We start from the raw sequence: 24899 nt of genomic DNA, 5'->3' as shown, positions 1-24899 counted from the left end.
TACATAGCTCTATTGTTATGACATACTGGCACAGTATTAACTATTATATACCCCAGGTCAATGACCCTGTGACAATTGATATGTGACTGACCTGTGACCTGTGACCTAGTCCAGGGCCTCTAGGGGCTGATCTCCCTGTCCATTGATCAGCTGATATGAGACAACCCCCCCACCCTAATTCACTGTGACCTCACTGATAGATATCTGTGACACATCATATCATATAAATCTGCCAGTGTCATATTACCATGCTGATTCTGTTATATTGCTTGAATAGCTATGCCTGGGATAGAAGGCAGGGTGCCACAAGTAGGATTAAAATAAGTTCCAGTGCCTAAGTGCACACATAGAAAACAGGCAGTGGGGAAGCATAGTGGTGAAAGCGTTCGCTCGTCATGCGAAGGCCCAGGTTATAGCAAAAGCCTGCGTAAAACCAAACTCACTCACTCACTCACTTAGAAAACAATTTTTTTTACGATTTTATTTAAGTGACTTAAGACAGTGAGAATTATGCATGGGAGCAGATAACCTGGACAAACATGGTTGGTTGGTTTGTTGTTTAACTCCGCACTCAGCAATATTCCAGCTATATGACGGCAGTCTGTAAATAATCGAGTCTGGACCAGAAAATCCAGTGATCGATCTCATGAGCATCGATCCACGTAATTGGGATCGATGACATGCATCAACAAAGTCAGCGAGCCTGACCACCCGATCCCGTTACGAAAAGCATAGTCGCCTTTTACGGCAAGCATGGGTTGCTGAAGAGCTATTCTACCCTGGCTCTTCACGGGTCTAACATGGGACGGCTGTGATTGTATGATGGATCCCTATCATTTTGTCTGTTCAGAAAGTATTTATTAATCTCCAAGAACAAATTTGTTCTCAGTTCTAAAATCTAAGTTAGGTATAGGAGAACCAATATATCACCATGTAAGGGTACACCAGGAATAGGTGTAACACATTGTATCCATGGTGGGAATCAAACCCAGGTCTTCAGCATGACAAGTTGACACCTAAACCACTAGGCTACCCCACTGCTCTCAAATAATATAGAGGCATGGGTGGCCAAGACATTAAAGGTCCCAAATCGTGCAGAATGGCATCCATTAGGCACGCCAGAAACATATGATCATGGTTTGAATCCCAGATCCCTGTATTATGACAAGCAAAAACTCACCATCCCATGAACTTGATTCAATCCAGTTGAGGGCATTAAACAGTGCATTGGTTCCTCCATAACATGCATTTGTTGTGTCGATGCCTTCAACGTTGGAGTTGCCGCTGTCCTCAAACAGCTGCATCAACACAGTCTTCACACTCTTGGATTTGTCTATGAGTGTCTCTGTGCCCACCTCCAACCTTCCGATTTCACTGTAGGCAATCTGATTCCTCTCCATCAATGTCTGCACCACAGTTAAACACAGAGAGTTGATATCTTCTCTATCAGAACAAAAGCCCATTTTGGATTGTCCGAGTCCGATGGTGTACTTTCCCTCAGAGACACCATCAAATTTCTCCAGCTCCGTCTGGTCGACGTACTCAGAGGGGAAATACACCTCCATTGCAATGATGCCGACATCCTGTGGCCATCCCTTGTTCTCGGTCGCTGTTGGGCCAGGCATTTTGATTAGGTTGTGGTTATCCACTGAAAACAGAATGGAAAACATGTAGACATAAGAAGCATCGAATTCTTTGTGGTTTCAGAACACAATCGACATTTGTTTTCTCGACTCTAAAACTCCCACCCTCTCAGTAGCATCTTGTCACAAAGACATTTTTCGTAGAAATGTAATTAATTATTGGGAAATACATATAGTTCATTGTCGTCGACTACATATATTTTATGTCTTGTGGCAGCGGTAGAAACTAACACTACTAGTCCACTAGTCCTTATAATGATAACATTTAGCAAAACCATTCAAAATTGCAAATTTCTACTATTTCTACTTACCTTAACTATTGGGCAGTTTGGCAAGGACTACATGACTAGTGCTAATTTCTAAAGCTGCTTGTGGTTTTGGATATTTTCTTCAGTACTACACCCCACAATCTCTTTAATCAGAGTCTGTACATCACTACACAGATTCATCTAGAATTTCTAACTAAGTACACTTGACAGGCAAATTAGAGAACTAATATCTTGCCTAAAACTTTGCATAAAAGTCTAATATTCTAATATAGCTGGGTTAGTTCAACAACACAATAAATGTAATTTGGTACATTTAAGTATAAAATTCCTTTTCTCCTCATTGGACATGTTCTAAATGAAATACATTACAAAACTAAAACAATAGCTGTCATAGTAGATATGACCAAAGATGTCTACCTATGAGTTGTATGCCAATAACTGCTACAGAAGCTCAGGTTTCTAGGAACTTTAAACTTCAACCTGAGACATCCTCAGTCCACATCAATATTAGTTTGTGTTAATTGCTGTACATTGGCACAGCATGAAGTTATTAATTTATTCCTGCAATAGTCACATTTAATAATGGGAGACATGGGAGGCCCAGTCGTCTAAGGTGCCGCCTTTCGCTGTGCAGAGTTGTGTCCCTTGGGCACGCCAGAACCCTATGATTGTAGGTTCGAATCCCACTTCCCCCCGAATATGTTTCTAAGTTTATCAGCACCATACTCCTTGAGGGTTTCACGGAAGTGGAACATCTGAGACCTGCATCACTTCAGGCTTTCCTCCCACATTAATACTGTTAAAAGCGGCGTTAAACCAGACACACCCACTCACTCACATTTAATAATGAATGCTCACCAAAGTGTTCAGTGTTAGTTACAAAAGTAGAACTCTGTCCTAGAATCCTTAAACTTAAAGGATACTTTCAGGTGCTTTCTTTGAGCTTATACAATTTGAACCGGCATGTTAAAAACAAAATAAAGGTTTAAAACATATGTTTGTTTGTAGTTTAATGCCGCATTTAGCAATATTCCAGCTATATGATGGTGGTCTGTATATAATCGAGTCTGGACCAGACAATCCAGTGATTGATATCACGAGCATCGATCCACACAATTGAGATACGATCGCGTGCATCAACCAAGACAGTGAGCCTGACCACCCGATCCAGTCATTTGCCTCTTACGACAAGCATGGGTTGCTGAAGATCTTTTCAACCCCGGATCTTCATCTTCATGGGTCTCTCCCTCTTTCTCTCTCGGGAGCATGGGTGGCCCAGTCGTCTAAGGCGCTGCAATTCGCTGTGCAGAGTTGCGTCCCTTTGGCACACCGGAAACCTATGATTGTGGGTTCGAATCCCGGTTCGCCCCGATTATGTTTCTAGCTTTGTCAGCACCATACCCGCGGGTTTCACCGAAGCGGTAAACGTCTGAGACCTGCCTCACTTCGGGCTTTCCTCCCACATTAAGCTGACATGCCGTGATATAACTGGAATACTGTTAAAAGCGGTGTTAAACCCAACTCACTCACTCTTTCTCTCTCTCTTTCTGTATAATATATTGTTTTAAACCTTTATTTTGTTTTTATGCATAATATGTAGTGATATTTTAGTGATAAAGGAAAAGTTTGCATTTGTTATGTTAATCAGTCTTATATTCATACCATCACCTGATAATCAACAAAAACATATTTTGTACACTTGAGCCAATTAAGGTAATAATGATAGGAAGATTAGAAAAAGAAAAGAATAATTAGTTTCCAGTTGCCTCGCTGAAACCCTGCAGTACAACAAAGTGGCTTGTCAAGTTAATAGTTTGAATTTGGTTTCACGATTCTCTGATGTATCAATGCATTGCAAATATACATCAAATATTATGCAGGGTTTTTATGCAGTATGTGCATCCAGTATGCATAAATGTATAGAATGGATGCAGAATAAATATATATTCCGTACCAAAGGACGCACAATAATATTCATTATACCAAATTCTTGACAAGAAATATAAAGTTCCTGTAATGAAAGCAAGTATAAAGTCTTACAGTACAGTACACTACACCATTTCATTACTTTACAGGACCTTCATATTTCCCGTAAGGACCCCTGAAATTAGTATTTGGGAGTCCTCTGGACCCCTAGTTTTGTGGGCAACTAAAAATGCTGATATGATACCCTACATGCCTTAGTATTGACTCGTGTACCTAATTCTGAATTGATTTTCAAAAAGGTATTATTTACAAATTTTAAAATAACAAGGCCTGACAACACCTCTGCCACAAGCTACCTTCCTGTCAATTACCAACAAAATGCTAAATCTGATTGCATGATAATGTTAGAATCAGCCTGAATGAACCACTCATGCAGTTTACTTGCAACAACCTTCAGTCAGCCGGGCAACATGGAACATGGAGAATTTCACTCAAAACTGAGTCAAATTAAGCATCACAATACATATCGATAACTGACAAAGCCATATACAGCGTTCCAAAAATTATGAGCCAGTATGTTTTACTCCGCTCTCAGCAATATTTCAGAAGTATCACGGAGAAGACTCTAGAAATAGGTTTCACATGCTCATGGCTCTGTACCCAATATGTGGGGATTCGAATGTGGGTCTTCGGCATGACCAGTGAACACTTTAACCACTAGGTTCTAATTATGTCGGCTAGTTATGAGACATGACAGAGGGCCAATTATCAAGACAAAGCCATCTAGAGTTACTCGGCTAAACATTACCACAACACACAGAATTTTATGTATTTGTGGTAACCTTGAAACTTGATATAATAAACCTACCCCTAAACAATGCACTGTCAAATATACATGGTTAATGGTTTAACCTGCCATGCATAGTGGACACGTAGGGTGATTTTGATTCATATAGGATAATATAGGCTGGATCTACTCATCAGTCACATATTAAATTCAATGATGCGATAAACAGTACATCTTATACTTCATTAATGATCATTTCAGAAATCATTAAGAATATATTTGAAGTACATCAAGTAGTTCTCATATTGTTCAACATTTTTGGACATAAAATGTATAATGCATAGTCCAAAATTACAGGTCCAGTTCAGTAATACAATCAGCTTCTGTTTTTTGCTGTCTATATCAATGTGTTACCAGTGGTTACACATCAAACCTGTGTAATATAACCATCTGTTTTTCTCAATGATCATGACATATAGTGACTTATAGAGCTTTACTGTATTGTCTTGTTTCAGTCCTAAGTGAACAATACTATGAATACATTCATTGTCAGACATCTGAAGGAACATATCTTAGTATATGTTATGTTTATGTATATGATTGAGCATGACGTACAGGGTTAACCTCTTTGGTTTCGTGAACAAGGCGTTGAACCTCAGATCAGAAGGTCGGTGGTTCAAATCAAATCAAAGTCTGTGATTGGCATGCAAAATGAAGTTGACTATCAATGTTCATATCAAAATTGAGCAAAACAAAGTTTCAATACTCTATTGTGCGGCTCAATACTCTATTGTGCGGCTCAATACTCTATTGTGCGCCCAGGGGCCCGTTTCTCTAAGCAATCTTAGCGCTATGGTAATCGTAAGTCCCATACTTTAACATAGGCTTACGATCATCGTAGCGCTAAGAGTCAACCCACAGATGACATCCTTACCTAGTCGATTTGCTGAAGACGTAGGCTCGATCTTTGGTCATGTGGACAATGCGTCCGAACTACGATCAAAAGGTTCTTGTTTCGAATCCCACCACATGACTCGGAAACTGCATGCGTGCTTGATTTATGACATGACTAAGTACAAACAACATGAAAACAGCCAACATGTAGTCTAATATTACATCACGATCACATTCTTGACTCGAATAAATTTTCAGGAATCAACCAGATATATATATAGATATATATATATATAGACTACGTGATTGTTGTGTTTAAACACTGCCGAGTTGACAGCATCTTTCAAATAAATATTAAAAAACCTAGATGAACACTCGTTTCAGCTGATTTCTAATTTCGTCCCAATCGCTTGCTACAAAAAAGACATTCGAAACATATACTGTGACATGTTCATCACCCATAATATGTTTTAAGATCCTGAATATACGACCACCTTACCTGTTACTCGTTTAACCTTCACGGCTTACCAACACCGATTGGACTCCCCACAAAAGCTGTCTGCTATTAACAACATTCACAAACTCCATGCGTCACAAAGCGGAAGTGTTCACTCCGCAGCATGAGAATCCTCGACCAATCAAAACGGCGCTTTCAAAAGCACCTGACGAAAGATAACATGGGACCACATTGTTCCCGTAGAGACCCTCACACCATGGCCTCATCCGATCGACAAACCAAATAACACAAATAGAAGCGGTCGTACGAAATCAGGTGTCCTTAGTCCAGATAAACATATCTGTAGAAAAACTTACGGCCCTTAATCCCTTCGCTTATTTAACGACTTGTTATTGAATCGAAAAGTGGGCGTGCCGTGGTGTATACATTTATGTTGTTGATGACGGCAGGTTCTAAAAAAGGATGTTAACAGTATCTAAAATTAGATAGTTTGAACGCAAGTCAAATGCAGCAACGACGATGAATAACTGACGCAAGTGTCTAAAATCAAATATACGTCAACTGCTATGATGTGTAAGATTATTTCAAACTATATAACAACATAATTTCAATACAGAATGAGGAGAAATATATATATATATATATATATATAAAGGTCAGAAGGAATTGGTGCATAGTCAGAAGGAATGGGTACATAGTCAGAATGAAATGTGAACATTAGTGACTTATCATGTAATCGTGGAGTTCCCTATATTTTTTGTCATTGAACAATATGTCACGTGACTAACCACGGGTCCGGGTAGTCCTGTGGGTGCCCGGGTCCTATACTCACTACCCACCCGACACAGGTACTCGAGTTACCCGTCCTAGCCCCAGCAGATATTAATTTAATCAAAGCTTTCAGCACAGGTAAAGCAAGAATAATACAATAATACAAAAATAATAATAAAATAGGGTAAAACAAAATAAATAAAACCAATAACAGAAACTTTAAAACAACATTAAACAAAGGAACAGCGGTACATTGTGCCTTTTTCAGAATTTACGTTGCCGGATCAACATGTTTGTGAAAACGCACAGCAAACTGCAGTGAAATGGCCTGATACGTCACACCACGGCCAGGTCTCAAGGTTACCAGGGCAGAGCGGACACTGGGTGGACTTTGAACCAGAGTCGTGTACGCAGAACTCCGAGTGAGTCAATTGGGTTTATTCTCGCTTAAACGTATTTCAGGTAACGTGGGAGGAAATCCCAAAGTGACGCGGATCGCAGATGAGGCTTTACCTCTTTGTTGAAGCCCACCAGCATGGGTATGGTGCTGACAAACCAAGAGGTATAACCGGAGTGAATCTAGGATTTGAACCGTCAATCAGCTGCGGATCCTGTTACGACCAAGGAACGTATAACTGTGTTATGGTATTTGAGAATCTTGTATAATCAGGTAGTTATGTGGCAATAAATGTGTCAGCTGGTGTCAACGACGAAGTCCTTATTTGCTCCTCCTACTTATCAATATTGGTTAACATTACATGTTCATATTCTCCGGTTTGAAACTACTACTACTACTACTACTACTACTACTACTACTTCTACTAATGCTGCTGTATTTTTTACATAAATACAATAAAAGCGACATGCGCTCATCTACACTAAGGAGAGTTGGGGTAGCCTAGTGGTTAAAGCGTTAGCTCGTCACGCCGAAGACCCGGGTTCGATTCCCGACATGGGTACAATGTGTGAAGCCCATTTCTGGCGTCCCCCGCCGTGATATTGCTGGAATATTGCTAAAAGCGGCGTAAAACCTCACTCACTCACTCACTCACTCACTACTACTGCTGCTGCTGCTGCTACCACTTCAACATTAACCACCACCACAACTACTACTACTACTACCACCACCACCACTACTACTACTACTACCACCATCACCACTACTACTACTACCACCACTAACACCACCATCACTGCTACTACTACTACCACCACAACTACTGCTACTACTACTACTACTTCCACAACTACTACTAATACTACTACTGCTACTACTACTACCACTACTACTACTTCCACCACTACCACTGCTGCTGCTACGACTACTACTACTACTACTACTACTACTACAACTACTACAACCACTGCCACCACCACTACAACTACATATTTATTAAATTCCCGAATTCAGTACAAACATTTAAATTGCCTTCCAACTTCGGTCAATGCCCTTGTGTCTGGTTGAATATGCTCGAGGCTGTCACCAAAATAGATTCAAGGGGGTGTATGCATAACTACAGTGAGTTGAATAATTCTCCTTTTATCGCGTAACAACTCGATGTTATACAGTGTGCTCGTTCAGGGCCAGACTGCCACACATACTTCATATGACTATGTAGTTTATGTCATGACTTTTGTCATATAAAATAAAATAGTGTGTTCTTTAACTTCTTTTGAGTAGTATATATGGTAGTCACCCTATCAAACATCCGATTGTTCCACGTGAAATAACCTGATGATCGAATGAATGCACTCATCGTATAAATACTAGTATATAATCATCGTATAAATAAAAGTATATATTAGTCCTGCGTGTCCTTATGTTTATAGGTAGGTAAATGTCAATAAAACACACGTTCAACATGGATGAAAATATCACCATGTGGCGAAAACCTTATTATTGACCTGACCTCACTGACGACACCAAGATTAGATTAGCAGCAGAGGTAGGGGTCGGGCGTTGGGGAAGATCACATTTAGATGAACATACTTTTTTCTGTTACTAAAACATATCTATAACAATCACATCGACATATCTTTAACAATCACATCGACATGTCTATAACAATCACATCGACATATCCATAACAACCACATCGACATATCTATAACAATCACATCGACATATCTATAACAACCACATCGACATGTCTATAACAATCACATCGACATATCTATAACAACCACATCGACATGTCTATAACAATCACATCGACATGTCTATAACAATCACATCGACATATCTATAACAACCACATCGACATATCTATAACAATCACATCGACATGTCTATAACAACCACATCGACATATCTTTAACAATCACATCGACATATCTATAACAATCACATCGACATATCTATAACAACCACATCGACATGTCTTTAACAATCACATCGACATGTCTATAACAATCACATTGACATGTCTATAACAACCACATCGACATATCTTTAACAATCACATCGACATGTCTATAACAATCACATCGACATATCTTTAACAATCACATCGACATATCTATAACAACCACATCGACATGTCTATAACAATCACATCGACATATCTTTAACAATCACATCGACATGTCTATAACAATCACATTGACATATCAATAACATACACATCGACATATCTATAACAACCACATCGACATGTCTTTAACAATCACATCGACATGTCTATAACAATCACATCGACATGTCTATAACAACCACATCGACATATCTTTAACAATCACATCGACATATCTATAACAATCACATCGACATATCTATAACAACCACATCGACATGTCTTTAACAATCACATCGACATGTCTATAACAATCACATTGACATGTCTATAACAACCACATCGACATATCTTTAACAATCACATCGACATGTCTATAACAATCACATCGACATATCTTTAACAATCACATCGACATATCTATAACAACCACATCGACATGTCTATAACAATCACATCGACATATCTTTAACAATCACATCGACATGTCTATAACAATCACATTGACATATCAATAACATACACATCGACATATCTATAACAACCACATTGACATATCTTTAACAATCACATCGACATATCCATAACAATCACATCGACATGTCTATAACAACCACATCGACATATCTTTAACAATCACATCGACATGTCTATAACAATCACATCGATATATCAATAACAATCACATCAACATATCTATAACAATCACATCGACATGTCTTTAACAATCACATCGACATATCTTTAACAATCACATCGACATGTCTATAACAACCACATCGACATATCTTTAACAATCACATTGACATATCTATAACAATCACATCGACATATCTATAACAATCACATCGACATGTCTATAACAACCACATCGACATATCTTTAACAATCACATCGACATGTCTATAACAATCACATCGACATATCTTTAACAATCACATCGACATATCTATAACAATCACATCGACATGTCTATAACAATCACATCGACATATCTATAACAATCACATCGACATATCTATAACAATCACATCGACATATCTATAACAACCACATCGACATATCTTTAACAATCACATCGACATATCTTTAACAACCACATCGACATGTCTATAACAACCACATCGACATGTCTATAACAATCACATCGACATATCTTTAACAATCACATCGATATATCTATAACAATCACATCGACATATCTATAACAACCACATCGATATATCTATAACAACCACATCGACATGTCTATAACAACCACATCGACATATCTTTAACAACCACATCGACATATCTTTAACAATCACATCGACATGTCTATAACAATCACATCGACATATCTATAACAATCACATCGACATATCTATAACAATCACATCGACATATCTATAACAACCACATCGACATATCTTTAACAATCACATCGACATATCTATAACAACCACATCGACATGTCTATAACAATCACATCGACATATCTTTAACAATCACATCGATATATCAATAACAACCACATCGACATGTCTATAACAACCACATCGACATATCTTTAACAACCACATCGACATATCTTTAACAATCACATCGACATATCTTTAACAATCACATCGACATGTCTATAACAATCACATCGACATGTCTATAACAACCACATCGACATATCTTTAACAATCACATCGACATATCTATAACAATCACATCGACATGTCTATAACAATCACATCGACATATCTATAACAATCACATCGACATATCTATAACAACCACATCGACATATCTTTAACAATCACATCGACATGTCTATAACAACCACATCGACATATCTATAACAACCACATCGACATATCTTTAACAATCACATCGACATGTCTATAACAACCACATCGACATATCTTTAACAATCACATCGACATATCTTTAACAATCACATCGACATGTCTATAACAACCACATCGACATGTCTATAACAATCACATCGACATATCTATAACAACCACATCGACATGTCTATAACAACCACATCGACATGTCTATAACAATCACATCGACATGTCTATAACAATCACATCGACATATCTATAACAACCACATCGACATGTCTATAACAACCACATCGACATATCTTTAACAATCACATCGACATATCTATAACAATCACATCGACATGTCTATAACAACCACATCGACATGTCTATAACAATCACATCGACATATCTTTAACAATCACATCGATATATCAATAACAACCACATCGACATGTCTATAACAACCACATCGACATATCTTTAACAACCACATCGACATATCTTTAACAATCACATCGACATATCTTTAACAATCACATCGACATGTCTATAACAATCACATCGACATGTCTATAACAACCACATCGACATATCTTTAACAATCACATCGACATATCTATAACAATCACATCGACATGTCTATAACAATCACATCGACATATCTATAACAATCACATCGACATATCTATAACAACCACATCGACATATCTTTAACAATCACATCGACATGTCTATAACAACCACATCGACATATCTATAACAACCACATCGACATATCTTTAACAATCACATCGACATGTCTATAACAACCACATCGACATATCTTTAACAATCACATCGACATATCTTTAACAATCACATCGACATGTCTATAACAACCACATCGACATGTCTATAACAATCACATCGACATATCTATAACAACCACATCGACATGTCTATAACAACCACATCGACATGTCTATAACAATCACATCGACATATCTATAACAATCACATCGACATATCTATAACAACCACATCGACATGTCTATAACAACCACATCGACATATCTATAACAACCACATCGACATATCTTTAACAACCACATCGACATATCTATAACAATCACATCGACATGTCTTTAACAATCACATCGACATGTCTATAACAACCACATCGATATATCAATAACAACCACATCGACATATCTATAACAATCACATCGACATATTCGTACCCATCACATCTACATTTTCGAGTGAGTGAGCGGGCGGGTGGGTGGGTTAGTGTGATCAGTGAGCGGGCGGGTGGGTGGGTGGATTGGTGGGTTAGTGTGATCAGTGAGTGAGCGGGCGGGTTAGTGGTTGGGTGAGTGTGAGTAAGAGCGAGCGGGTGGGTTAATGTGATCAGTGAGTGAGCGGGCGGGTGAGTGGTTGGGTGAGTGTGAGTGATAGCGGCCGGGTGGATGGGTGGGTTAGAGTGATCAGTGAGTGAGCGGGCGGGTGAGTGGTTGGGTGAGTGAGTGGCGGGTGGGTGAGTGTAAGTAAGTGAGCGAGCGGCCGGGTGGATGGGTGGGTTAGAGTGATCAGTGAGAGCGGGCGGGTGAGTGTAAGTGAGTGAGCGAGAGTGATAGCGGCCGGGTGGATGGGTGCACGGGTTAGAGTGATCAGTGAGTGAGCGGGCGGGTGAGTGGTTGGGTGAGTGTGAGTGAGCGGGTGGGTGAGTGTAAGTGAGCGAGCGGATGGGTGGGTTAGAGTGACCAGTGAGTGAGCGGGCGGGTGAGTGGTTGGGTGAGTGTGAGTGAGTGAGCGGGTGGGTGAGTGTAAGTGAGCGAGCGGATGGGTGGGTTAGAGTGATCAGTGAGTGAGCGGGAGGGTGACTGGTTGGGTAAGTGTGAGTGAGCGGGTGGGTGAGTGTTAGTGAGTGAGCGAGCGGCCGGGTGGATGGGTGGGCTAGATTGATCAGTGAGTGGGCGGGTGATTGGGTGAGTGAGAGCGGCCAGGTGGATGGGTGGGTTAGAGTGATCAGTGAGTGAGCGGGCGGGTGAGTGTGAGTGAGTGAGCGGTAGGGTGAGTGTATGTGAGCGAGCGGCCGGATGGATGGGTGGGTTAGTGTCATGAGTGAGTGAGTGGGCGGGTGGGTTGGTGATTGGGTGAGTGTGAGAGTGAGCGGGCGGATGGGTGGGTTAGCGTGATCAGTGAGCGAGCGAGCGAGCGAGCGAGTGAGTGGGTGGGTGGTTGAGGGGGTGTGAGTGAGTGGGTGAGCGAACGGGCGGGTAGGTAGGTTAGTGTGATCAGATGAGTCGTGCGAGCGGGTGGGTGGGTGAGTGTAAGTGACTTAGTGAGTGAGTGAGTGAGCTGGCGGGTAGGTTGGTGATTAAGTGTGAGTGAGTGAGTGAGTGAACGAGCGGGTTGGTGGGTATGTGTGTGAGAGTGAGTGAGTGAACGAGCGGGGAGTAGGGTAGGTGGGTGAGTGAGCGGGTGGGTGAGTGTGAGTGAGCGAGCGGGTGGGTGTGAGTATTGGTGGGTGGGGGCTTTGAGTGAGTGAAGTAGTGAGTGAGTGGTATGTGGGTTGGTATGCTAAAGTGGCACAGGACCAGGGTGCCGTTGTACAAAGCGATCTTAGCGCTAAGGTGATCGTAACTCCCATACCTTAACATAGACAACATTAACAACGACAGCCGTAGCGCTCAGGTTGTTTTGTACAACGGCACCCAGTATGTTTACACCCTCGGTTATCCAGTGTATTACATCATCATTCTATTATTAATTCGACCAGAATTATTAATTCGATAGAAATAGTCTAGGACGGGATATACACCATGTTGGTCGAACCCACGATTACGAGTATTGGCCCACAATACAATAGCACTCTTCTTCATGAGGGGATTCCCCACCGACCGTAGACAAGGGGCCATGGGTAACCTAATCGGCCTAGGCGCCGCGATTCTCTGTCCAGAGTTGCGTCCCTTAGACCTACCAGAAACCTATGATCATGTGGTTACGAATCCCCGATTCGCCCAGACTATGTTACTTGGTTTTCAAGCACATTTCAAGTACTTTAGGGCAAACCTCTAAGATCTCACTCACATCGAATGAAGGCAAGAACATTTTCCAACAAAAATGAGCAAATTGTTGGACACAAGCTGATTTCTGTAAACCAAGTCAGTACAAACACTGTTGGTAAAATATCATCTAGATTTCCTCTAAAGCAGCTTTATTCACTAATTGTGCCATATTTCTGTACTCATAAGTCCTGAAATAACAGGTGATAGAAAGAAAAGTTTCTCCAACATCATCGTTTATTATTATTATTCTTATCTTTATTTAAATACCAACATCTTGAACAAACCCCATCACCTACACCCCATCCCCTACCATTCACAATTGCGGATTACCTTTCTTGCAACAGTGTAGGAATGTATGTAAAGATTTATTGTGAATGTAGATAATTATTAAAAAAAGTTTGGTTGCATAGAAATATATAAATGCTTCACGGACATAAATGTAACAGGAAAGTGACGAATGACAGAACCACAGAAAAATCTATGCGGGAAATGAATCACATTTTGTTTACAGACATACAAAGGCTCAGGTTTTAAAGCGACGTACCGATTCACGAGAAAATATTGAAATATTATTTCATGCACAACAATTCAGTTCCGCTTTCCTCCATGCACATGTTGGGTGGTATCGGTTCCGCGTTCAGTCTAAATGTATTTTCCGTGTAAAGACATGGTGCACTGAAATAGGCCGCTATTTATGTACCCATGGGGATTCCTGGTAAGAATATAGACCTAGTCTTGTAGTGAGAGGCGACTTAATGGATTGGATGGTCAGAATCAGTGAATCAGTGATTGCATGTCATCGTATCCCAATTGCGTGGATCGATGTTCATGCTGTCAATCACTGGATTGTCAGAAAGCGTCTCGGTTATTGGTATATAGCCTGCACAACAAACAATACAAACAAACAAAACATCAGAAACACTGTAGATGTTGTAGTTTCACCACATTTACTACCTAAACATATATTGTGATCTAAAACAATTTCAAAAATATCAATTTGTGATAAAAATAAATTATTACTTGAGTAATGTACAAATATACTTAATGTTCCTTTTGACATTTAAAAAGATTAAGAAGAAAAAAGTCAACTTCAAACAGAATTTATTGCGTCCAATAGACAAAACAGATCTACTAGCTGATTGAAAAACAACTTCTTTAATTTTTTATAAATCTGTTTGAAAATCATTTTGGTATTTGTCAGTTGAATGTAATCAATCTTTCGTGTCGATGGATGAGGTTAGTTAATCTTTGATATTTGCAAGAGGCCGTCGTCAGGGCGGCTCTGTCTTGTCGTAATGTTTTCTTTTATCGTGCAGAACGATATGATTAGAAACAAATATAGATGGAATTAGCCTATAGTAGCCTAGTTAGTGGATAACCTAACTTATAATACAGATTGATCGGGACGTACGTTGTCTACTTGTCTATTAAAGCTATTTGTTGGAATATTATGATTTGTGTCATGATTAATTCAGATAATTGTTCTTTTAATTTGAGCAACAAGAACTATACTGCCTTTTCTTGTCGCATAAGGACCGCCTCCGTGGTCTACTGGTAAAGCGTCCGCCCGGAGAGGGCCGGGAAGGCCCGGGGTTTGATCCCCGTCCGCGTCATACCAAAAGACGTTAAAAAGGTGGTATATATGTCCCTCACTTTGAAGTCGAATATAATTCAAAATACATCACCCACACAAATACACTTCACAGTTTTGAATAAGGTGGGAAATTCCCTGTTCTGTGATATCATCCACTGGCATTTTGGGCCAAGCAAAAGTACTCAAAATGACCCCTGAAATTTGGTACATCGTAAATGTCGCCAATTTTTACGCATTACTAAAACACCACTTACGGCGTTATTTACAGTATGTTTTGAAATCTAAATTCCGGATATTTACTTGGAGAAATGAATTTCAAAAATAGCATATTAGTGATCAGGGTATCTGTCTTTTATCAAATCACCAATGATCTTTGCAAAACGTCGCCGATAACCACGAACACAGAAGTGAACTTTCCGCCATATTGGATAGTGTTTACAAAATCACGTTTCAGGTAGACGCTGTGCTCGAAAAACTGCACTTGTTTGAAATGTAAACAAAGCAAAATTCAGATTTGACATAGTGTAGCATTTTCTCCTATTTTGAGCTATCCATTCGTCTATTCGTTCAAGATATTGGCTCAACGTTTTCAGAATATGCATGGGAAGAGAATCGTAGGAAGAATTAGGGAATTTAAAATAGATACATTGCAATGATTTGATATTTTCAACAGAAATTGTCAAAGTTACCGTCCTGTGTGACGCCATGACTGACGTAAAAATCACGCACAACGACAACGGTATTTATCGGAATTTCTGACTATTTCCATTGGTTTCAATGACAATTATAACAACAAGTAACAGTACATAGATTGTCAGAATGTTTCTGATTACTTACATGTCACATTTATTCATATACGATCCCTGAATCAACGAAAGTCCCCTCGTAAAATCCCGCATACTGTTGACAGTAAACACGCAATTTTGTAAAAGTCGGTCCCCAGTAGTGATGTCTTACGTCAACATTGTTGTGCATATTTGGTAATTTCTTGGAGGTGAAGGTCCTTGAATGAAAGTGCACAGGATCATTGTATCATGCTGTTTACATTTTCAGTTATGATGTAAATATTGCATATATTTTATACATTCTTTCGCACAATTAATTTCACTTTGGATATTTGTCAATGTTCAAAATGATATCATACGTAAATATAGGCCACAACGAACCTTTAATCATTTCCTGTTTGTTTGAACGTTAACATTGTTTACATAACAAAACGATATTTCTTTCCTTTTGACAAGTGTTACAAGATGAAGTGTAACTGCAACGTATTTCTTGGGATGTGTAATAGTCAATATTATAAGTTCGTATAACCAATGTCCACGAATAGCCGTTTCATTTTATTTTATAACTAAAACTGAATATATATTACTTAAACAAAATGGATAATATTTCTTGATAAAATATATGCACACATTTCTGAAAGAATTGTCTTGGTCTTGGAATTGTTTTTTTTATGTCGTTTGATACACAGAACAGTGATATCTAACGATTCGCCAGGTGCACGATAGTCACACACAATTTACGAATGATTCCTCTCGTTTTGCATTATACACAATGGGTTCATTCTTTTTTCAATATTGTGATCACAGGATATTAAACTGTTTACTTTATTTCTCCAGCAATTGTAAAAAGTATAAAAACAAAATCCATGCCAGCTACCCCGTTGGTTCAACCTTAAACGATTATCCTGATAATTCTATACCAATTAAATAGAGCGTTCTTCGCATCTTTTATTGTGTAATTCTGAGACGAGATGAAGAGAAATAATAAACATAATAATGAACAAATATATGTCCAATATTGAATATTATTTTGGTTGTTTTGAAATATTCGTTTGAGTATTTCATTACGTAAATTGATGCCAAACAGTGCGTGTCTTGTCCAATTAAGATACACGATAAACTATCAAATTGTTTACATATTCAAGACATTATATATACTTGGTGAAAGCAGTCATTTTATGTTGTGTCGAAAAAGCGTCAAATTCCGTTTTACGCATGTAGATTTTTCATACCATGAACGAAAATTAGGGGAGATATATATTAATCAAAATAGCAGTGTCGTCTTTCTCCGACGTTATCAAAGACATTAAACTAGCCATGTCGTCAAAAGGAATGGTGTTATGTTTTTGGTATTTCATTACATTTGATGATAACCCAGCAGGCATTACAACGTTGAAACAACGTTGAAACAACGTTGAAACAACGTCACTCTTCAACGTTGAAACAACGTTGCAAATTGGTTTCTTATGAATATTGAACTGACGTTGACACTTCAACGTTGTTTCAACGTCAGCTGTCAACGTTATTTCAACGTAGCTTCAACGTTGTGTCAACGTTGTTTCAACGTTGATGTATCAGAGGACCCCTTGTAAACCTTGAAAAGATTGTTTTTTCAGTACAGCATCAGCTCAAGAAGTGGTGGCCTTCCTGATATTTGAGATCAGTGAAATATTCTAGACGGTCATAATACACCAAAAATTCGAACCATTTGTTTTAGTTAAACAAAAAATAACCTGGGCTATAGCTAGCTTTATGAGGGTGTTAACCAATTTCACTAACCTCAAAGAAGTGTGTGTGTGTGTGTGGGGGGGGGGGGGGGGGGGGGGGAACTAATACTGTAAATCTGGAAATTGATGCGTCTCCAAATTAATACGACTGCTGACCCCTAACCAGAAAGGCGACTCAATATCAATGCCAAGTTCACTGATTGGTGCCCTGCGGAGAAGGAGTCAACAGGCTTTAATAATGGTGCAACATATGGTGTAGTCAAATTACACTTACACAATCAGGAGAATGTTGGAATCTAAGGACTAAGTTATAGCTAGGTCAGATAGGGCCATCCATTTCTCTATGACCTCTTTTTTAAGAAGCACGATTTCATCATTTTTTTATGGGGATTTTTTATAACTTAACGTATTCAGTTTCAATATCGATATTTGTGTGGGAATGGTTTGGTTCCTCGTGAACAAAACACCGCGAAAGTGCGGTGCCGAACAACAAACAATATCTATATGAAATACGATACTTAAATAAATCATCATGACTGCAACATGAACGGCCACCTTCATACCGATGCAAGTTCATAAAGCGTTCATTTCTCCACCCACACTTGTTTGTTTGTTTGTTTGTTGTTTAACGCCACACTCAGCAATATTCCAGCTTTATGACGGCGGTCTGTAAACAATTTATCGAGTCTGAACCAGACAATCCAGTGATTGACATCATTGAGCATCGATCTACGCAATTGGGATACGATGAGATGCATCAACCAAGTCAGCGAGCCTGACCACCCGATCCCGTTAGTCGACTCTTACGACAAGCATAGTCGCCTTTTACGGCAAGCATGAGATGCTGAATACGAATTCTAACCCGAATCTTCACGGTCGCCCTGACACGTGGAGGAGCTGGGATGTATATGCTTGCTGTCTTGTACATATTATATGTGTGTGTATGATGTGATGATGTGTGTTCTCTGCATGTGTCACTGTGTGATTTTTTAGAATAAAATTTTGTTCTGTTCTGACATATAGCTTGGGTTATGCTGTGGGGCCGGCGTTAATTTCTTACTCACATCATGTAAACAATAAACAAACAAACACACTGATTGAACAAGCAGCCAAGACGGCTTTTATCTTCCGTGTATGTGAGGGGAATGGGCTTCTTTTCTACCAATGAACAAAGGGAGACCACCCATGTCAGTGTATTTCTCCGAGTGTATCAGTGGCGATGCTAGCTTGGGATTTCCAAGGCGACTTGCGCAGCCTGGCGTTCCGCAGCAATTAAGTGCGGACGTCCCGCCAACCTTAAACATACATCGCGCCTTACACACCAGCAAAGTAACAGTCCTCAGTTAAGACGAACGGTCTTTACCAGCAAACCTTTTTTTTATAATTTAGCCAGAGAATGCTCAGGGACAAAACAAACTGAACCTTCCCTTCTTTTTATCAACGACGGTAACCACGGCAACGGCCACCACAACTTTATCTGCTTCCCCTTTTTAAGTCTTTGGCCCCAGTAGACATGCAGCCGTAGAGGTTTAGCTTTGCCGGAAATGGACGATGACGCCTCGTTCTGACTTCGTCTCCGTAACGTGGTTACCGTTGTCGTGGCCAACGTCCCCTCTGTTTTGAACAGATTCACTATCGCCCTTGCTCCATATCGCTCTGCATTTCGTTGACTACAGCATCGTTTCAAGATCTTCTACTGACAAGATGTTTACAAGGCTGCATATTCAAGGTATTTAAGAATGCAATTATTGTATTTTAAAGTGTTTAGAACGTAGATAAGTACTGAAATTGGCCGTAGTTTGACAGCAGTACCGATGGTGATGACACTGGCTGCCATTTGCAATTGTTTTGATTCAGAAATGGGTGTCTTCTAAATCTCTTGTCTTCTCTGAAATGAGAGCGGTCCGGATATAAATATGACGGACGATGTTTTTCAAACATTATAGATCAAATGTGTGACATTGTATAACTTTGATATCTATTTAAACGTAAACTACACTTTCAAACGAACGGGCTTGAAATGACATGACTAAAACACATGAACACAATGATGATATGCTCATAGTCTCGATAGTACTCTCTACTCCTAATCCACCTGTCTGTCTGTCTGTCTGTCTGTCCGTCAATCCATTCAGGTTCTGAAGAGTAAATAAGTGCTGTACAAGTTTCTGTAGAGATGTGTTGCAAAATATCTAGATCTATATTTGTTGACTAGAGGCTGGGCGATGTCTTTATACAGTGTAACCTCGTTAACTCGAACTCCTTAACTCGATATATTCATTGAACATGTATTTTAATGTATTATTAAATTTGTTTATTTTTCTTTTCAGCACGGGAAGACATGATCCGGTATCATGTCACTCCTGCTGCGAGTTTATGGCCGTCGCTGGATGAGGAATCCGACTGTGTATGTAGTTTATCTACATCTGTTTCGGATTTGGCCGCCGAATAGCTCACCTTCGTGCTTTTGACATTGCCCATTTTCTCTGTGTGTTATTGTGTCCTAAAAAATAACTGCATGACCCTCCTCCTCCAATTACATGTTTCAAACAGTCGATCAGAATTTGTGTCTTGTTGTACCGCCTTATTGCATGTGTAACATGTGTTTCACAGTACTGTGACTTTCTTTTCCACACTGTTATTTGAAAACCGCCTATATACCTCGCCCACTGACCCTTCTTTCTCCCTCCCTCCCCACTCACTGATGTAGCGTCCCCAGGCTGCGTCCCCGACCCCCTCTCCCAACCCTTTGAGTGTTTTCACCCCCTTCTGGGCCCGCTCTGACCACGGTGAGACGCTCCCCGCCCCAGTTACCATCACCTACGTCGGCCACTATCCTGCCCCTAGTGATGACGACAGTGACTACTGGGTCTACGAGGACGAGGATGACGACAGCTTCGTGGAGGACCGAGAGGTTCATCCTCTGAGGAAGGCGCTGAGGAGAGTGGCTGCCTTCTGGAGGAGAATGTTCTCGTAGATTTCTCATCCAGTGTGTGTGTATATGAGTACGAGTGTAAATGTGTAAATGTGAGTGTGAGAGGATGTTTTTTTGCATGTGTGACAGAGAGTGTAAGTGTGTATGTGTGTTAGGATGTTTTTTTTGCATGTGTAATAGAGAGTGTATGTGTGAGATGATGTGTTTTTGCATGTGTTGTTGAGTGTCAGTGTGTATGTGTGAGAGGATGTGTTTTTGCATGTGTGTTTGTTTGAGAGGATGTGGTTTGGTGCCCCTGTAATAAAGCATTTCTCCCTTTTGGACTGTTTGGCTACACCCTTTGGGTTTATGTTTGGACACTCTCTTTCGATCTTTTCATTTGTTTTGGCTCACCCTTTGACTACCATTTTTAAGTTGATTCCGTTCTCTGATATAGGAGAACCGTTTTTGTGTGTGTGTGTGACAGGGAATGTGTGTGTGAGAGGATGTGTTTTTGCATGTGTGACAGAGTGTAAGTGTGTATGTGTGTTAGGGTGTGTTTTTGCATGTGTGGTTGAGTGTCAGTGTGTATGTGTGAGAGGATGTGTTTTTGCATGTGTGACAGAAAGTGCAAGTTTGTGATGTGTGTGTGTGTTTTGAATGTGTGATTTGGTTTAAGTGTGTATGTATGAGAGTGTTCGTTTCACATGTGTGTTTGGGTGAGTGTAATCATGTGTGTATATGGGAGTTGGAGTGATTTGCATCTAGTATTGTGTGTAAGTGTGTATGTGTGACGGCATGTGTTTTGCATGTGTGTTTGACTTTAAGAGTACATGTGCTACAGGATGTGTCTCGCATGTGTTTTGAGTATATGCATAAGAGGATGTGTTTTGCATGTGTGTTTGTGTGAGAGGATGTGGTTTGGTGCCCCTGTAATAAAGCATTTCTCCCTTTTGGACTGTTTTGGCTACACCATTTGGGTTTGTTTGGACACATTCTTTCGATCTTCTTTTCATTTGTTTTGGCTCACCCTTTGACTGACATTTCTAAGTTGATTCCGTTCTCTGATATAGGAGAACCGTTTTTGTGCTCACTTTTGGCCCTTCTTTTAAATACTGTTTTTGACCAATACTATTCCATTTCTTAAATATATCTAAATAAAAATGGAATAATGGTATACACATGAGTCTGTTTTCCTTCCTTGGATCTAACAACGACTAGGTGACAGCAACACAGCAGGAAAGGCAGGTGACCCGAGTCTGGTGTTAATATAATTTGAAGTTGTAATAGCGAGAATATTTATGATCAAGTTAAGATATTAAGGGGGCATTTGCCCTGAACCGTTGTGTTGCTGTCTTCTAGCCAAATTTATTAGAGGAATCTCCCATGGAAAGTCAGAACTCCATACCCATGGATAGCTGTTGTATAGCTTGGAAGCCGGTGTTGTAACGCTGGGCATTTTACGATCACTTTTTCACTTACTGGTGGGTACATGTGTTGATGAAAGATAGAGAGTTATCTCCCTTCGCCTTCTGTCGATGTTTCTCCTATCATCGATTCTTCAGATATATCTACAGATATTCCCTTTCGTTTAGGGGTTGCTGGTTGGAAAGTAAATATAGCACTTTAGGCACACATGATCACGATAAAAATGGTGACAAAAATTGAAACGTAAGTTTCTTAGCAAACTAAGACTTCAAGGGAGGACTGCGCTTCTGTGTCTGGCGCCAGTTTCAGTCCAGGTCTACACGTTGTAAATAATGCCTAATGGACACCTGGGTCAATCAGACTACTCGTGAAACTCTTTGATTGATATAAATCATGAAATTGGAGTCAACGGACAAAGAAAGTTGTGTTTGAACGACCTGAACCAAACTTACTAAGGCAGCCAATTTGCCAGGGGATAGTCGCCCTTTAAATGTTTGAACTCGAAAATCGCATGGAACCCATATGACGGTGAAGGACACCATGTAGGAATGGACTTTAAGATAAGGGTTTATACCTGGAATAGAACCTGGGGCTTAGGCGCGATGAGCCAACGCCTTAGCCACTCAGCTACATCCTCGCCCCCTTATGTCATCTATATGCGAGGCCCGTGAAGATCCGGGCTGCAATAGGTCTTCAGCAACCCATGCTTGCTGTAAGAGGCGACTATGCTTGTCGTAAGAGGCGACTAACGGGATCGGGTGGTCATGCTCGCTGACTTGGTTAATGCATGTCATCGATCCCAATTGTGTGGATCGATGCTCATGATATTAATCACTGGATTGTCTGGTCCAGACTCGATTATTTACAGACCGCCGTCATATATCTGGAATATTGCGGCGTTAAACAACAAACCAACCAACCAACCATCGACAGAAACGGGGACCGAGCTACCACATGTGGAACCGACCTTGACACAATTTACAATATAGCGTCGACTCACGTTAGATGTTGCCACACTTTTGAAATCTCCATTTGCGACAAAAAGTTAAACAGTTAGGGCAAGTCAGGTAGTTTGAGCAATCACACATGACTCTTAGTCATTTCATATGAAAAAAGTAGCAGTTATTTGTCTGAACGGGCGAGCATGTAGGACAACCGATAGACAAGAATTCGCGGCACAGATATGATGCTAACGTGCTCTGTCGATCACTTCGGGCTTGGCCATTCAATGTTTAGGTTTTGATCATGAACTTCCTGCCCATATATATACACTATACCACCTTAATATTAACGATTATAGCTACCTTTCCATATATTTGATTTGAATATTTTCTGTAAATCAGCATCATAAACAAAACGACAATCTGCACTGTCGTTTCGTCTCTAGCCGTGCTAAATCGCCATGACACACAGTCGATAAACATATGCAATACTTGAACAAAAAACTTTCGTGGCCGGCTAAACGTTGGTACTCTTACGCCAATAACTGTACAGTGGGGACAAGTAAATCTTTCTGACCAGTCCGATCAGATTTCTTTTTCAAATTGGCTGTCTGATATAATAATAGTTACGTGTATGTGACATGGGTGCATAATAAAAAAATTCAACATGGCAGAAAAAGATCGAGAAGCGCGGTAACCACTTTACTAATCTCGCCATTTTCGCAATCCGTAGCACTGCATAAAATATGAGTTACACGATATTAACGCTGAGACGATAAGGGTGATGATGGTTATAATTTCATTCAATGAACGTCATAAATGTAATGCAAATATACACTGTCGTTTTCTCATGTGTACCGACCATTCCGCCATTACCGATAGTCGATAAAAATATACAAAACATGTAAACAAACTTGTTCGTAAAGGAGTGAACACAAATCTATTTACGTGAATAAGTAAACAGTTGTGAGAAACATGTCTCTCTGACCACTCTGGTCATATTATTTCTTATGAACAAGGTTTTTTTCTGAAAATATTTACGTGTATGTGACATGGGTGCATAATCAAAATTCGCCGTCATTCGCTTGGTGTTCAAACATGGCAGAGAAAGGCCGAGAAGCGCGGTAGCCACTTCACTAATCTCTCCATATTAATCGCAATCCGTAGCATTGTATAAAGTATGAGTTGCACGATGTTAAAGCTAAGATGATTGGGGTGATGATGCACTCAGTGTTTGATATCTAAATTCACGGTTTAAAAAGGGCATTTTCTCGGGACCATATATGGTCCCTTGACACTATGCGGGTGTGAAAAGTGAGGGACCATATATGGTCCCGTGGCACCAAGAGGGTTAAGGGGCTAAAACAAGGACTGGTCGGCTCGGAGTCTGTCTGT

At 39.9% G+C, this 24899-nt stretch overlaps 1 protein-coding gene across 4 annotated transcripts in view; it reads right to left on the bottom strand.

Moving 5' to 3' along the window:
- The window catches only part of LOC124111764 (hydroxymethylglutaryl-CoA synthase 1-like), a 54739-nt gene that overhangs the window by 15405 nt on the left and 14435 nt on the right, over nt 1-24899 (bottom strand). Inside the window, exons 1-2 of one of the 4 annotated variants that reach the window (XM_048399906.1) lie at nt 6333-6355; nt 1181-1648 (exon numbers count right to left, since the gene is read on the bottom strand). In XM_048399906.1, coding sequence (XP_048255863.1) covers nt 1181-1625 — 445 coding nt within the window. In that variant the 5' untranslated portion in view covers nt 1626-1648; nt 6333-6355. Of the gene's footprint in view, nt 1-1180; nt 1649-5559; nt 5689-6018; nt 6145-6332; nt 6356-24899 lie in introns of those variants that run through there. The other 3 variants (XM_046471566.2, XM_048399905.1, XM_046471567.2) reach the window with 3 other exon arrangements.

Source organism: Haliotis rufescens, unplaced genomic scaffold (genome assembly GCF_023055435.1).
Source record: "Haliotis rufescens isolate VD_foot unplaced genomic scaffold, xgHalRufe1.0.p SCAF_2, whole genome shotgun sequence".
NCBI classification, from domain to species: domain Eukaryota; kingdom Metazoa; phylum Mollusca; class Gastropoda; order Lepetellida; family Haliotidae; genus Haliotis; species Haliotis rufescens.
This window is presented reverse-complemented; position numbering and strand designations above follow the sequence as displayed.